Source organism: Nelumbo lutea, chromosome 1, assembly GCF_056320005.1.
Source record: "Nelumbo lutea isolate HS-2025 chromosome 1, American lotus-T2T, whole genome shotgun sequence".
In the NCBI taxonomy this organism is placed as follows: Eukaryota; Viridiplantae; Streptophyta; class Magnoliopsida; order Proteales; family Nelumbonaceae; genus Nelumbo; species Nelumbo lutea.
The window spans coordinates 65733957-65749601 of NC_142684.1; the positions used below are offsets into that span (position 1 = coordinate 65733957).

At 39.1% G+C, this 15645-nt stretch overlaps 1 protein-coding gene across 1 annotated transcript; it reads left to right on the top strand.

The window, feature by feature from the left end:
* The first annotated feature begins 203 nt into the window (after positions 1 to 203).
* LOC148874993 (farnesyl pyrophosphate synthase-like) lies at positions 204 to 14948 on the top strand. Its single transcript, XM_088963988.1, has 12 exons — positions 204 to 770; positions 2166 to 2190; positions 2361 to 2476; positions 2613 to 2699; positions 2835 to 2951; positions 3039 to 3127; positions 4012 to 4063; positions 5106 to 5201; positions 5310 to 5354; positions 5458 to 5547; positions 5630 to 5701; positions 14625 to 14948. Exons 1-12 carry the CDS (start codon positions 639 to 641, stop codon positions 14751 to 14753), a joined length of 1050 nt encoding a protein of 349 aa, XP_088820114.1. The 5' UTR covers positions 204 to 638; the 3' UTR covers positions 14754 to 14948.
* The last annotated feature ends 697 nt before the right edge of the window (positions 14949 to 15645 follow it).

Below are 15645 nucleotides of genomic sequence, written 5' to 3' on the forward strand. Positions count from 1 at the left end.
ACTAAATGGATAAAAATAAAATGGTCTTTGTTGCAAATGAAGGTTCAGGGGGCTAAGTATCATTACCCCAAACCATTGGGTGGTAATCTGTAATCTACCCAAATAAAAACAAAATGATTTATAGCATTGAAAAGGGTGCTTTAGAAAATCATCTATTAAGGGTAAAATTGCAATACAAAAACTACAAAGTTCAATTATTGATTGTGCTAACAAGTAAGCTTATGCATGCATAGAGGACAAAGACTTCCATAAATCATAATTAAATAAAAATTTTAAAATGCCTATAATTTTGACTGTTCAGCCCAACTTTTGGAAATGGTAGAATGAATCTGACCGTGGATTAATGTCAAAATTAACCGGCAGTGCATTATAGGGGGCGGCTACTAATAGACTAGAGATGGCTGCAATTTCAGATTTCTGAGGGTAGTACAGTCTACTTATCCCTTTTCATATTTATTTGTATTCCGTCTTTTTTGCAGGCAACTCAAGCGTACTTTCTCATAAGCTACCATTAGAAAGTAGAAAGTAGAGACTCCATTCCGGTCCGCGTGACTTGCCTTGCCATAAGCCATCTTCTCCATCACCAGGTCATATACTGACTGCATTCTCTTTGCGCTCTCCGCCTCTCTGTCTTAGTCATGGCGGCTCTGAACGGAGCAACAGGTGATCTCAAATCGACCTTTCGCCTGGTATACTCCAAATTGAAATCTCAGCTACTCCAAGATCCCTCTTTCGAGTTCACCGATGATTCTCGTCAATGGGTAGAGCGGGTAACAAAACTCCTCTCCTCTTCTTGTTCTTATTTCTTACCACTCAAGATCTATAGTCCTTAATGTTTTCTTCCCGTTAATATTGTAATTGTTGGTATCTGAATGCTTATTCTCACGCAATTGGATGTGAACGTTTGCTGCTTTATTTGTCGAGTAATCCGAGTAGTTGGTAGGATTCTTTTTCCTGTATCTATGTTATCTTGTCATCTATGCACCAGTTTTTCTTTCTTTCTTTCTTCTTGCTTTTTGAAAATGGCTTGGAAATGGTATCTTTTACTTGCTCTGTTGCTTAAGTCATCGTTCAGAGCTATGATAAATAAACCGTAATCTGTTTGATTAAGCGCGGTATTCTTGGATAAATAGATACGGGACTCCAAGAAGGGGAAGAAAGAATTGTTCTTTTATGAAGTGGATTTGAAAATCATCTCTAATAATGGATTGTGTGTAGCTCAGGAGAGAGCTGAAAAGGGAATGAATAAATGATCCAAATCCAACTTGATAGATTTAGTGCTATGGTTTACAAGGGTATTAGGGCGTGCTTTGTTAGGAGGTGGAAATGGAGATCCGACTTTACTGCATGCATAAACAATTATTGTTACATGATAGAATGCATATTTTCTTAGCTCGGATCATGTTTTGCTTCAAGACTCTACAGAAAAGACTACCTCCTTCATGCCTATGTTCTTGTTAGCTGCTACCATGCTAACAGCCTAACACTACCTTTTTTTTCACAACCTGTTCTCTCTGATTGTTACCACAACAGGAAGGATTTTACTTTACAAATATCTTTTTATAAGATGTATTGTCATGCAGTTTAAGAAATTTGATGATGACTGTTCTAGTCCATTTCCATGAGGTGGTGTTACTCTTCTCTAACAGCTTGTTAAGAGATTTAAGAACTGTGCTAATTTCTAAACATATGCTGCTGATGGTGCTAACACTAGACTTTCTCAACCAAGATATACCATTGCAGCACTACCTTTGTTTTGATTGCACACAGACAACAGATTGCGATTGTCAAAGTGGAACCATTAATTCTGCATGCATACATATTCCCCCTCCCTAAAATTTCTCAAACAAATCAACAGAACAGCAAAAGTTTTGTTCATATTAGCTTACATTACCATTCATTATCATTCTGATCCTCCAAGAGGGTTTATGGTATATATTGTTCTTTCATCTTGCTAATTCATTTGAAGAAAAGCTTTGGGTTTTTATTTCTTGTCTTGCCAATGGTAAAATGGCCTAACTGGTTTTAAGTTCAAGGTACTAGGTTGTAATTATTAGCTCTTTTTTGTCATATTGTTTTCTTGAAAACTTTCTATCTATTTTCTATTCATTGTAAACTTAACTTATTCACATTCTGACCATGTTTGTTTGCACCTTCTGCTGCAGATGTTGGATTATAATGTGCCTGGAGGTGGGAAATAAATTGCTTATACTTGTATCATTTTTTATTTGAGAAAAAAAGGATAAGTTAGTATTCGTTACATGATTAGTTATGCATTTGTTTCTGCAAGGAACTGACTAAAATAGGAAGGCATCATCTAAAGAAACATGGTCCAGTCTCACCTTTATAGGTATTGGCAGGAAAGTTGAATCGAGGTCTCTCTGTGATCGATAGCTACAAGCTGCTGAAAGAAGGAAAGGAACTTACAGAAGATGAAATCTTTCTAGCATGCACACTTGGTTGGTGTATTGAATGGGTATAGTATTGGACACAATCCTTGGGCTTTTGACCGTTTGAACTTTTGTTACTAGAACATTCTTATACCCAAAATTTTCCCACCATTTATCTGTTATAGTGCATAGGATCTTACTCATTGACAAAATACCATGCAGCTTCAGGCTTATTTTCTTGTTCTTGATGATATTATGGACAACTCTCACACACGTCGTGGTCAACCTTGTTGGTTCAGGGTACCCAAGGTATGTGGCCATTGTGAGTATAGCCATGGTGCTTCCGTTGCTTTCTTTTGTGGTGTTACATACATTTCTATTATCATCCTTTGATTTTTGATTTGGCAGGGAGCATTACTGACTTGTATAAGTTATTTGTTATAGGTTGGCCTTATTGCTGCAAATGATGGGATACTCCTTCGCAACCATATTCCTAGGATTCTTAGGAGACACTTCAGAGAGAAGCCTTACTATGTGGATCTGTTGGATTTATTTAATGAGGTTATTGTCTTCGTGCAAGGAAAATTCACTTTGTTTCATTTTTAGCCAAATACTGAAAGTTATCCAATTTCTCTCATTGTTTATCAGATAGAGTTCCAGACAGCTTCAGGGCAGATGATAGATTTGATTACTACACTTGAAGGAGAAAAAGATTTGTCCAAGTACACGATGCCACTGTAAGTGAGAAAACATACATTTACTCCAACCAGTAAGTACTATATAGTGATAGTGTTCTGTAACAAGCATTATACACTTGTATCCATATCTCACCATATGCACCATTTCTCACTATTTAGCTGGTGGGCCTCGTTTAAGGTGTGAAATGCAGGACATTAAAGTATTCAATAAAAAAGAAAGGCAGGATATTAAATAGTTTCCATGGCAGTAAATGACACCATGCAGTTCCCTTAAATAAAACAATGTATGCAATTGACAAGTGTTTGTTAGAGGATTACACTATGGTTTCTGTTATTCATATCCTTGTGCTATTAGCATCATAATTTTTCTACAAACTCTTCTAACCCAACCAGTCAATGCATGGGTCATATGTATTCTATTATATGGAGTTCAGAAAACTGAAGCTTTGTGTTGTTGATGGATGCATTACAGTTTTTCCAGTGAGAGCATATCCAAGTAACATGATGCATTGACCCATTGTGCTTCTGTTCTGAAAGGAATAACATACTAGTGATGCTAAATGGCATAAGTGACATCTTAGCTTCTGAAAGTATCTTGTTTGTTATCAGCAGAAAATGTCTTTTTGACTTCAGGGGTTTTCATTTTAAGCATTTTGTTGATCACTGGAATGCTATTTTGTGGGTAGATTTCTTGGTCTAATGTCTAGCCTGTTGGCTAATTTCTTGTTTTCAGCTGTTGAGGAAATCTCTCCCTCAGCAGCTTTATCCTATCTTTATTAATAATATTCACCATTTCTCAAAAAGAAAAAAGTCTTTTTGTCTTAATATGAATTTCCAGTCTGGATTAAGTTATGATTTTAATTAAATCAAATTTCTGATGGTCTTTGCTGATTTGAGTTATGATGTGGTTTTGATGGATGCAGTCACCATCGCATTGTTCAGTACAAAACTGCCTATTACTCATTTTACCTTCCGGTGAGTATAAAAAAGGAGAGGAAAAAAGAAATCATTATTCTAATGCAACAATATGCTGACTTTAATTGATTTGTATATTTTAATATCTATGATGATGTTTGCTTAAAGAACTATTTTCTAGAGGGTAGTCTAGTACTAATCTTTCTTTTCCTATTTTTATTTTCTCTTATTCTTCCACATAGAATTCGTGATACCTGGGAATAATTGGACATGAAAACTTTACTTTTAGAAGCTTGTTTGATGCTCACTGGTTTGGCTTAATTTTTGTTCTTTATTTTCTTAACATTTAAATGGTGCACATCTTTTTTTTTTCCTCTTTCAATGAAGCGATAATATAACATATTCAGTTGCTTTTTCCTTTTGCTAGCATCATCCAACAAGTATTGCTGACTTACAGGAAGATGGGTTCCATTTGCAGCTGCCTGTTATGCTTGACTTCCTTTTTCTCAATAATCTGGCTGTGGCTTTGAAATATGTATTATTTGAATTTTGAAGCACTCTTGATATTCATATAACTAATTGCACATTTCTTTTTTTTATAAATTTTTTAATTTCTTATTTCTTAGTATCTGTTTTATACTACCTTTAGAATCTTATTCTTTAGAAAAAAAAGAAGCAGCTTTTATGTTTACACAATTTGCTGTCCTTCACTTATTTCCTGAATGGTTTGCCAAACAATTTGGAAACAATGTACTCTGGTCTGGTATTGGTAAGGAGGTAATGGTCCTCCAATACATGTATGGAAGGATGGATTGAGATCTCACACTAGAAGTTGTTATAATCAGTGTGACTTGACCATCCAACTTGTAGATACATGTCAAATTTTCTTTACCCATCGAAAATAAAGAAAAATAAAATCTTAGATTTTAGATATGAGCAGTACTCAGAGTAAGATGTTTTCCTTTATTCCCTATGCTTCTTAGAACTTTATTGGTATTAATACTCACTTTGATGAATCCAACTTCTTGTCAGAATTATTGCTATTCTTTTCGGTATAATGTGTAATTTGACCATTCTATTTATATTTATTTTGAATCAATAGGTTGCATGTGCATTGCTTATGTCTGGTGAGAAACTGGATGACCATATTCATGTAAAGGACATTCTTATAGAAATGGGAACCTACTTTCAAGTACAGGTGATTGACCTCTGCACATTAATATTTCTGATATCCTAAGTTCTATTATCTGTCTATTTGGTTCTTTTGTTGTGAATTTAATGTTTTGTTATTCTTTATCTTTCATAGGATGATTTTCTGGATTGTTTTGGTGATCCTAAGGTTATTGGCAAGGTAAGGTTTAGCCTTGATCTCTCATTGCTATTTGATTTTCTATAAATATGAAGTTTCTAACCCGTCAAGGAGATCTTATTTTGTGCTTTTCTGAGGCTATCAGATAGGAACGGATATTGAAGATTTTAAGTGCTCATGGCTGGTAGTGAAAGCACTTGAGCTCGCCAATGAAGAACAAAAGAAATTATTATATGTAAGATGGCATTTCTTCTCCACCACTGTGGTGCTACTTGTTTCCCCAGTGATTTTCTTATTAATAATAATTTTATTTTTAGGAGTATTATGGTAAACCAGATCCAGACTCTGTCGCAAAAGTAAAAGAACTTTATCAAGCTCTTGATCTTCAGGTTTGATCTCTCTCTCTTTCTCTCTCTCCCATTGTAATTGGGACTGAAGAGTTCTTTATAGATTTGGCTTGCACTCCACATCTTACTCCTAAGGACTCTTTATTTTTTCTTTGTATACAATATGTCAATATGTATTGTTTATATTAGTATAAATTGTAAAATTTAGAGTACCTGCAATTGTTTTTTTTTGATCGATAACAGAAATTTTTATTAATGAATAATACTTGTGAAATTTTATTACAGAAAATGGGGAGGTAAACTATCTTAACTCCCCAACATCAAAATGGCAACAAAATACTAAAAATGTGCCCAAAACAAAGAATCCTTAGCCACCCCTTGCTTAGCTAACCCATCAGCCATTGAGTTAGCACTTCTCTTGACCCAGCTGTATTGCACCTCTAAGTCCTTACACAACCAATAAAATTTTTTCTTCTCATTGCTGTAGCTCCACAAGCCACTGATATCTCCTTTCAGCCACCTAATCACCGCCTTTGAGTCCCCCTCAATCACTAAGCATCTAATGTTTAATTCTCTTGCTCTTTGGATTCCTTCAAGAACTGCTAGAATTTCGGCCCTAAGAGTCACCCTCTCCAATTGGCTCAGAGAACATGGCAGTAATATACCCCTCCTCATTCCTAAAAACACCCCCTATCCCAGAAGGCCCTGGATTCCTTAAGCTACATCCATCAAAATTCAGTTTTATGAATCCAGAGGGATGGGGGGGTCCAAGTGGGACTACAGTTCCTTTTATACATGGCAGCATTAGCAACCTCTTTCCACTTTCTCAGCATGTCTGCCATAGAGAATTCAGAGAATATCTCTATTGATTTCAGCCAATGAGCAACCCTTGAAAGTATCAAATCTGTTAGGTTTTCTGTGGTTCTTTCCTTATCAGAAAAGATTTGTGAATTTCTTTCTTCCCATATTGATTAGCACACTGCAGCCCTAATGCTTCTCCACATAATCTTCCCCCTTCTCTTAGGCCAACTAAAGGAGAGAACAAGCATTGCACACTCACGGGGGGTTCCAAGTATACTCCAAAAGGGAAAACACCCACTCCCAAACAGTCTTAGTAACTGGACAAGTAACCATAATATGATAACCCGTTTCCCCATCAGCTTTGCAAAGAATACACCTATTGGGAAGTAAACAACAGTTGGGCCTCTTTTTTTGAAACAAGTCATTTGTGTTAAATCTTTCTAGGAAAATTTCCTAACAAAAGCTACCAACCCGAGGAGGAATGGGTTTGCTCCAAATGTCTTTAACCAGGAATGACAGCCCAAGCGGAGTAGTAGGTTGGACTAATGTCTCAAAAGACGAAGCACAAGAGAAAGAGCCGGATGAAGAAGGGGTCCAGATTCTGGTGTCTCCCTTACTAGGGTTCAAGAAAACATTTTCAAGGATGGTTAGCAAAGATGACATACACCCCAAATCTGTATCCCTTATTGCCCTTCTCAACCCCAGATTCCACCCAAACCCAGAAGAAGAATTATAAGGAACCAAGGAGAAAGTGGGTTCATTTTTCAAATCTGACAAAGCAAACAATGATGGAAATTGGTCTTTTAGGGGTAGGTCCCTGTTGAAACTGAAGAGAGGAGAGTTGAGTGTTCTGCAATGAGGGTTTGAGAAGAGGATTTCGAACTCTACATCTCTCAGCACCCTAACACTATTTTATTAAAATAGGTTTGAATAATTACAAGGAGGCCCTTAGTTGGGCAAGAATTTACAAAGAATTTAATATAGACAGGATGGGCCCAGAATAAGGCCCATTACAGAAAAACATAAATAACAACAAAGAATAAACAGCCTATGGGCCATTCGGCCCACCTTCTCTACACTCCCCCTCAAGCTGAGCATAGATGTCAATCATGCCAAGCTTGCTGGTATCATGCTGAAGTTTTGCCTTGGGAATGCCTTTGGTAAGAAAATCTGTCAACTGTCCTTCAAATGTGATGAAAGGAAGACACACTTCACCCGAAGAGACCCTTTCCCTAATGAAGTGTCGATCAACTTCAATATGCTTGGTTCTATCATGTTGCACTGGGTTGTGAGCAATGTTGATGGCAACCTGATTATCACAGTATAACATCATTGGCTTGTCATATTCAATTCCAAGTTCTTCCATCAAAGATTTTAGCCATAATAATTCAGAAACCCCATGTGCCATGGCCCTGTATTCTGTTTCAGCAAAAGACCGAGCAACAATTGATTGTTTCTTGCTTCTCCAAGAAACAACATTACCAGCTACCAAGCTGCAATACCCAGAGGTAGATCTTCTATCATCAATGTTCCCGGCCCAGTCAGCAGCGGTGTAAGCTTCAAGTTTCATATGACCATGCTTGGTAAACAGAATACCCTTTCCTGGGGAGCCCTTCAAATAACATAGGATTCTCTCTACAGCTACCAAATGAGTGTCTCGAGGAGCATGCATGAATTGGCTAATGCAACTGACTGCATATGTAATATCTGGCCAAGTCATGCATAAGTACAAAAGTTTCCCAAGAAGTCTCTGAAAGATTCCTTTATCTTCTAACAATGTCCCTTTTGAGGCTGAGAGTTTATGACTCATATCAATAGGAGTAGCAACTGGTCTAGCACCCATCTTTCTAGTTTCAGAGAGCAAGTCAAGAACATACTTCCTTTGGGAGATAAGAATCCCATCCTTGGATCGAGCCACTTCTATGCCAAGAAAGTATCTCAATTCCCCTAAATCTTTAATCTCAAACTCTGTATGGAGAAAATATTTTAGATCATGAATTCCTGAGGCATCATTACCCGTCACTACAATATCATCTACATACACAATGAGGTATACTGCCAGAGGTCCACTCCTCTTCACAAAAAGAGTATGATTGGACTGTGTCTGCACATAACCAAAGTTAACAAGTGCTGTTCTAAATCTCTCAAACCATGCTCTAAGGGATTGTTTTAGTCCATAAAGAGACTTCTTCAGCCTGCATACCTTCCCTTTCATATCAGTTCCATACATCCCTGGAGGAAGAGACATGTAAACCTCCTCATGTAATTCACCATTCAGAAATGCATTCTTCACATCCAATTGATAAAGGGGCCAGTCAAAGTGAGCAGCTAAAGATAGAAGAACCCTCACAGATGTCATCTTGGCAACAGGTGCAAAAGCCTCTAAATAATCAATCCCATATGTCTGTGTATAGCCTTTTGCAACCAGCCTGGCCTTGTACCTTTCAATGGTGCCATCAACTCTGTATTTGATAGTAAAGACCCACTTGCAACCAACAGGGTCCTTCCCTTCAGGCAAATCCACCACTTCCCATGTGTCATTCTTGTGTAGGGCATCGATTTCAGATTTCATAGCATCCCTCCATTCTGGAATCTTAAGAGCTTCTGACACAGACCTGGGAATAGGATGAGAAGCAACAGAAGAGAGATAGGCAAAATATGAAGGTGAAAGCAAACTGTAAGAAAGGTGTTTGGAAATGCAGTGTGCAGTGCACTTCCGTTTTCCTTTTCTAACAGGAATGGGAATATCAAGGTCAGGGAAGGACGAATCCAAAGGTGTTGAACCAGTACCTGTTGTCCCTTCTATGACTGGAAGTGTATGAGGCTCATGTGTTGTAGGAGAAACAACCTGCACATTTTTGGATCTTTGCCTTTGATACACCTTGGGATTGAGGATAGGACGAGGAGGTAGGGTACTGGGACAAGGAGAATGGAACGACTGATCCACCCTTGATTCATTTGAGGGAGAGGCAGACACATCAAGGGACTCAACAAGGACAGGAAGAGGAAGAGCAAACACCTGTGTCAAATCCTCCCCCTATGGACAATGTCCTTCTGGAGAGGAACCATAAAAAGGAGAAAACTCATCAAAGGTGACATCCATTGAGACATACCGATTGCCAGACTTTGGATCAAAACAACAATAGCCCTTTTGTTTGGGGAAATAACCAAGGAAGATACACTTTTGGGCTTTGGGTTCTAACTTATGCCTTTGGACACTTGGAACATGTACATAACAGGTGCGGCCAAAGACACGAATAGGAATAGGAAAAAGGTCTTTGTCTGGATGAAGAAGAGTGAAGGGAGACTTAAACCCCAAAACCCTGGATGGCATGCAGTTTATAAGATAGGTAGCAGTAAGTACAGCATCACCCCAAAACTTGGTAGGAACATGTGAGGCAAATAAGATACTTCTTGTAACCTCAACAATATGCCTGTTTTTCCTCTCAGCAACCCCATTTTGTTCTGGGGTCCTAGCACATGAGCTTTGATGAATAACCCCCATGTCCGAAAGATAGCATGATAGGTTTTTCTCAAGGTATTCTTTTGCATTGTCTGATCTGAAGATTTTAATCCTGGTATCAAATTGGGTTAGAACATATTCATGGAATTGTTTTACAAGTCTTGGAACTTCATCACGGGATTTCATCAGGAATATCCAAGTGAATCGTGAAAAGTCATCAATAAATAGGATAAAATATTTGTAGCCACCCATGGAGGGTAAGTGGTAAGGTCCCCACACATCAGAATGCACAATATTAAAAGGAACAGAAGATCTTTTATTTCTCAAAGGATACTTGCTTCTACAATGCTTTGACAATTCACAAGGCTCACAATGAAGAATGGACAGACTAATTCCCTTAAACAGTTCAGGGAATAGATGACTCAGGGCCGAAAAAGACAGATGACCAAAACGACAATGACACAACATAATCCGACTAACAGACTCTGAAGAGATAGATCCAAGAGCAACATTCCCAAGATGATCAGTGCATTGTCCCGGAGTATCAAGCAGGTATATTCCGTTCGCCTCATGGCCACTCCCAATCACCTTCTGAGACTCCAGATCCTGAAAAACACAATAGGAAGGAAAAAATGTTGCACAACAGTTTAGTGACTTGGTTAAACTGCTCACAAACAACAAATTTGTATTTAGTTTAGGTACATGAAGGGTAGAAGGTAGGTACAAGGAATCCGTAGCCTTGATGGTTTCCTTACCAGAGATAGGGGCAAGTGAACCATCAACTAAGGTGATTTTATCACGTCCAGTAAGTAAGTCATATGAAACAAACAAGGTAGCAGATTGGTCATATGGTCAGAAGCACCTGAGTCAATAATCCAAGGGATCTTGAGATTACCTGAAGAGGTAGTATGATTAGCAGAAGCCCTTATACCTGAATGAGCAAATGCTGAAGTAGTAGAATTTCCTGAAGGGTCGGAAGTAGAGGTCACATCACTCAGCTGACTGATCATCTTCCCAAACTTTTCATATTCTACTCTCATGGCTGCCAACTGTGCAGAAGCAGACATCTCTTCACTATCTGACCCGGTAGCTACATTTGCACTTCTTGATCTTTTATTATCATGTTTTTTTCTGAAATCGAATGGGAACAAGATTAGGATGTAACTTCCAACACTTGTCTTTGGTGTGCTTCGGCTTCTTGCAGTATTCACATATAACTTCTTTCTTTCCTGTGCCACTAGAAGTTCCAACATTCCCTTTAGGTTTAATCCCCATATTGGCAAAGTGATCATTAAGATCAGCCCCTTGAACCTGGACATCCCTTCTGCTCTCTTCACTACTCACCAATGCATAAGCTTGTGACAAAGAGACACACTCCTTGGAAAGAATATTCTGTTTTGTGATATCATATTTTGGGTTTAGTCCAGTTAAGAACTCAAAAACCCTGTTCCTTTCAACCAATTTCCTGTAGGTCTCTGCATCATTGGTGGTGTCCCAAGTTACAACTTCTATTAGGTCAATCTCTTGCCATAGGGATTTCAGGGTTGAGAAATATACAGCAAGAGGTTTCTCTCCTTGCCTTAAATTCTTTACATCACTTCTCAATTTATATGCCCGGGCCACATTGAGTTTTTGAGAATAGGATTCTGCAACACTGTCCCAAATTTCTTTTGCTGAATTCATCCATAGGTAGTGTTGACTGATTTGTGGCTGCATTGAGTTCACAAGCCACCCAATGACAGTGTAATTTTCTTGCATCCACTTCTCGTAGGATGGATCATCTTCTGGGGGAGCCTTCTTACTCCCGGAAATGAACCCCCACTTTCCTCTACTATATACATGAATCTTTACTGATTGTGACCATGCCAGATAATTAGTTCCATCTAGTTTAACTGTGGTCACAGTCAATAAGGAATCACTAGGAGTCCCCTGAACCAGTCCATATTCAACACCACTTTTATTTTCAAACTCTGAGGAGTACATCATGTAAACACTCCAAATATGATTTCAGATGACTTCTACAAGTATACTGAATAAAGACAAGCAATAACTGAGTTCGGCCGACCACAAGGAGGCAACACACTGAGTTCAGCCGACCACAAGAAGACAATACACTGAGTTCAGGCTTCAAGAAGTAATCAGAAACTCCTAGGCACTGTGCACTCAGCCGAAGTACCTTTTCAAGGTTGTACATTCAGCCAAGAAGAGAAAGCACCAATCGGTATTGCTGAATAGGCCTTTTCACAAACACAGTGTGGGCAATAGAGACAACCCCACTGTCAAGGAAGAGAAAAGACCCCAAAAAACAGTTTGTACAGCCCCCTAAAACAGCCGAACAAGAGTAACAATACACAGCCTTGTTACAAGGATGTTTAGGCAGGTTTTAACAGTCCAAAAAGAAGAGAAAAACAGCCCAGAAATTTCTGGGTTAAACCAGATTTAATGCAGTTGAAGGTAGTACAGAACAGTTAGGATTTTCGGACACTTCAACAGTCCAAACACAACCGAAGGTAATACAAAACAGAACCAGAAAACTGAGCACAACTTACAGTTTGAGCTTCAACAGTCCAAACACAGTCGAGCTTCAAAAACAGAACCGAGCTGTTCCCCTTCCCCTTTTTTTCTTCTTCTCTGATTCTTCCTGGTCATCGAACCCCTTCTCCAAGAGATTATAGTCTTGGGCTCGTCCATTGACCTCCAAGAATTAGGCAGTATGTGACTAAGCCTCCAGCCCTAGGATGTTTAAGTTCAGATACGCTCTGATACCATGTTGAAACTGAAGAGAGGAGAGTCGAGTGTTCTGCAATGAGGGTTTTGAGAAGAGGATTTCGAACTCTACATCTCTCAGCACCCTAACACTTTTATTAAAATAGGTTTGAATAATTACAAGGAGGCCCTTAGTTGGGCAAGAATTTACAAAGAACTTAATATAGACAGGATGGGCCCAGAATAAGGCCCATTACAGAAAAACATAAATAACAACAAAGAATAAACAGCCTATGGGCCATTCGGCCCACCTTCTCTACAGTCCCCAACCCAAATTTGCTCCCAGAATTTTATTCGATTACCGGAGTTCAAATCGTACCTGATCCAAGGGGAGAAAACTGGAAGCAGATCATGAATGGCTTTCCATGGGATTGCGGCAGTAGTCCTTGCCAAAATTCCAGAATCCCAGTCATTCTCATCCAGCCCATATATGCTAGCCACAATCTTCGTCCACAATTTGTCCCTTTCCAATAGGAATCTCCACAACCATTTCCCCAATAATGCCATGTTCCTTTGCTTGATATTCCCAATCCCAAGCCCCCCTAGCTTCTTGCTCCTATTTACCACTTCCCACCTCACCCTATGGTCTTTCTTCTCCACTCCTGGTTCCCATAAAAAATCCCTCATTAATTTTTCTGTCCTATTGGAGACCTTTGTAGGAATCTTGAACACTGACATGAAGTAAATAGGAAGGTTGGAAAGGGTAGACCTAATCAAGGTGATTCTCCCCCCAAGAGAAAGATAATTTTTCCTCCAAAAAGCAAGCCTTTTTCTCAAATCTCTCTACTACCGGGTTCCAAAAGCTTTCATTCTTGGGGTTATCTCCTAGGGGGAGGCCCAAATAAGTGATAGGCCACTCCGAGATAGCGCACCCTAACACACCTGCACAATCACTTACTTCCCTTTCTTCCAAATTCACTCCCACCATACAACTCTTATCGAAGTTCACTTTAAGATTAGACATCTGCTCAAAGAGTTGTATTGTTCGTTTTAGGTTTCTGATCCATCTTATATCCCCACCCTCACAAAATAGGATTGTCTCATCTGCAAACTGCAAGTGTGTAAGTGGTACTTCCCCCCTTCTGACTCTCCAACCTCTTATTAAGTCTCTAGAATCGGCTCTATGTATCAGTCTCCCCAGGACATCTGCAATCAGAGTACCTGCAATTGTTGAATAGAGAGGGTGAGACATGTGAGGTAAACAGACCGGAAATGCATTGGGATATATAAATGTGGAATCATTATTAATGTATCTACAACTCAACTCAGCCTTGCCTAAGAAACACTCGGCCTTAATCCCAATTATTTGGGATTGGCTACACAAATCCTGTCCTACCATTGTACTCTATCAAGAGGCATGCTTTCTGTCAAATTGATGTCTCACTACTGTAACATTTATTTTTGGACATAAAGAGGCATGGCATAGTCTAACCTGTAGCAGAGGTTGATACTCCAAATAATAGGTGTGTTTGACCTAGAAGACTAGAATAGAGCTCAATGGGGGTTGGGCTAGCTAAAACAGAAACTAGAACTTCATTATGGCACTACGGAACCCGTAGGATATTTGTTATTGGGCACTCTTGATCTAGTTATATTGTTATAAAATACTTGTGCCTTATTTTTTGAGATATGAGAGTCCTTCAGAGGGTTGACCTTGGTGCAATGGTTGGGTTGCTCCATTGCAACCTGGGTGACCAGGGTTCAAATGTTGGAAACAGCCTCTTTGTATTGTGCAGGGGTAGGCTGCGCACATCTTCCCCAGACCCCGCATTGGCGGGAGCCTCGTTCACTGGGCTGCCCTTTTTTAGAGTCCTTTAGGCTCAGTTCGGAAGGAGTACAAATGCAAATCAAGTTTCTGTCTTCCATGTGTATCATGTAAATAAGTTGCACATTGGGTTGGAGTATCCCATTTGATGTTCTTTTTTAACATTGCAGGGTGTATTTGAAGAGTATGAGAAGGGGAGTTATAAAAAGTTGATCTCCTCCATTAAAGATCATCCAAGCAAAGCAGTGCAAGCTGTGTTGGAGTCCTTCTTGGAGAAGATTTACAAAAGGCAGAAGTAATGAGGGCATGAAGAAACAATTGCAAAGGGAGGAGAACGGGGATAATATAAAATTCCACTTCTTTCTTTTCCTAATTTGTTTTCTTTGTCCATTTATCTTTTAATTTACCTGTGATGCCGTCTTCTATATGCGTGAACACTTACTGTTGCTTCTGTTAATTTTCTTTCACCAGAACATATCCTTGCATTTTCGAAATTTGAGTTTTGGATTCCATCCATCATTAGTTATTAGAGCTTAATGGCATGCCAAACCACAGTGTGAGGCAAAATTGGGTTCGTCCAATTGAACTACAGAACTAAATTTGACCTAATCATGCATGCATTTTATAGATTAATGCAACTAGAAGCTTGGGCCTGCAGATACAAGAAACGTAATATGGGACATTGGATTCAGTTCTCACTAGACTGCTCACACTGTCCTCACAGCCATATCTCCATTGTATCGCATGTTAAGAGAACCAAGATATACCACCGGAGATATACCGCCGGCTTCGTGGAAGAGATCAATTGGGTAAAGATCATACAGATGCCATTTTGACAATGAGAATTCTGGTAAAGTTGAAGAGCTGCTTTTTGATCAGGGAAGATTCATCTGATTATTCTTTTTAATGTAGAAAATCTGTTATGGATCGATTCAGTGTGTGGGCTGTGGACCACTGTTATTTGCAGTCCGTTTGTTTGCACCAGGGCAAATGAAATTTGCAACCGGTGAAACCTTCAGTGAAACCCCTGAATCATAATATTTCACGTTTCAATGACCTCGAAAACCGTACACACCGACGAAATCCACCCAAATTTCAATGAGTGAATGGCCATGGCCTCGTGCCGCTGGCAGAAATCATGCCCCGAAAGAATTCGAATTTCCTCCTTGACAAAATCTCCCGACTCCCGTC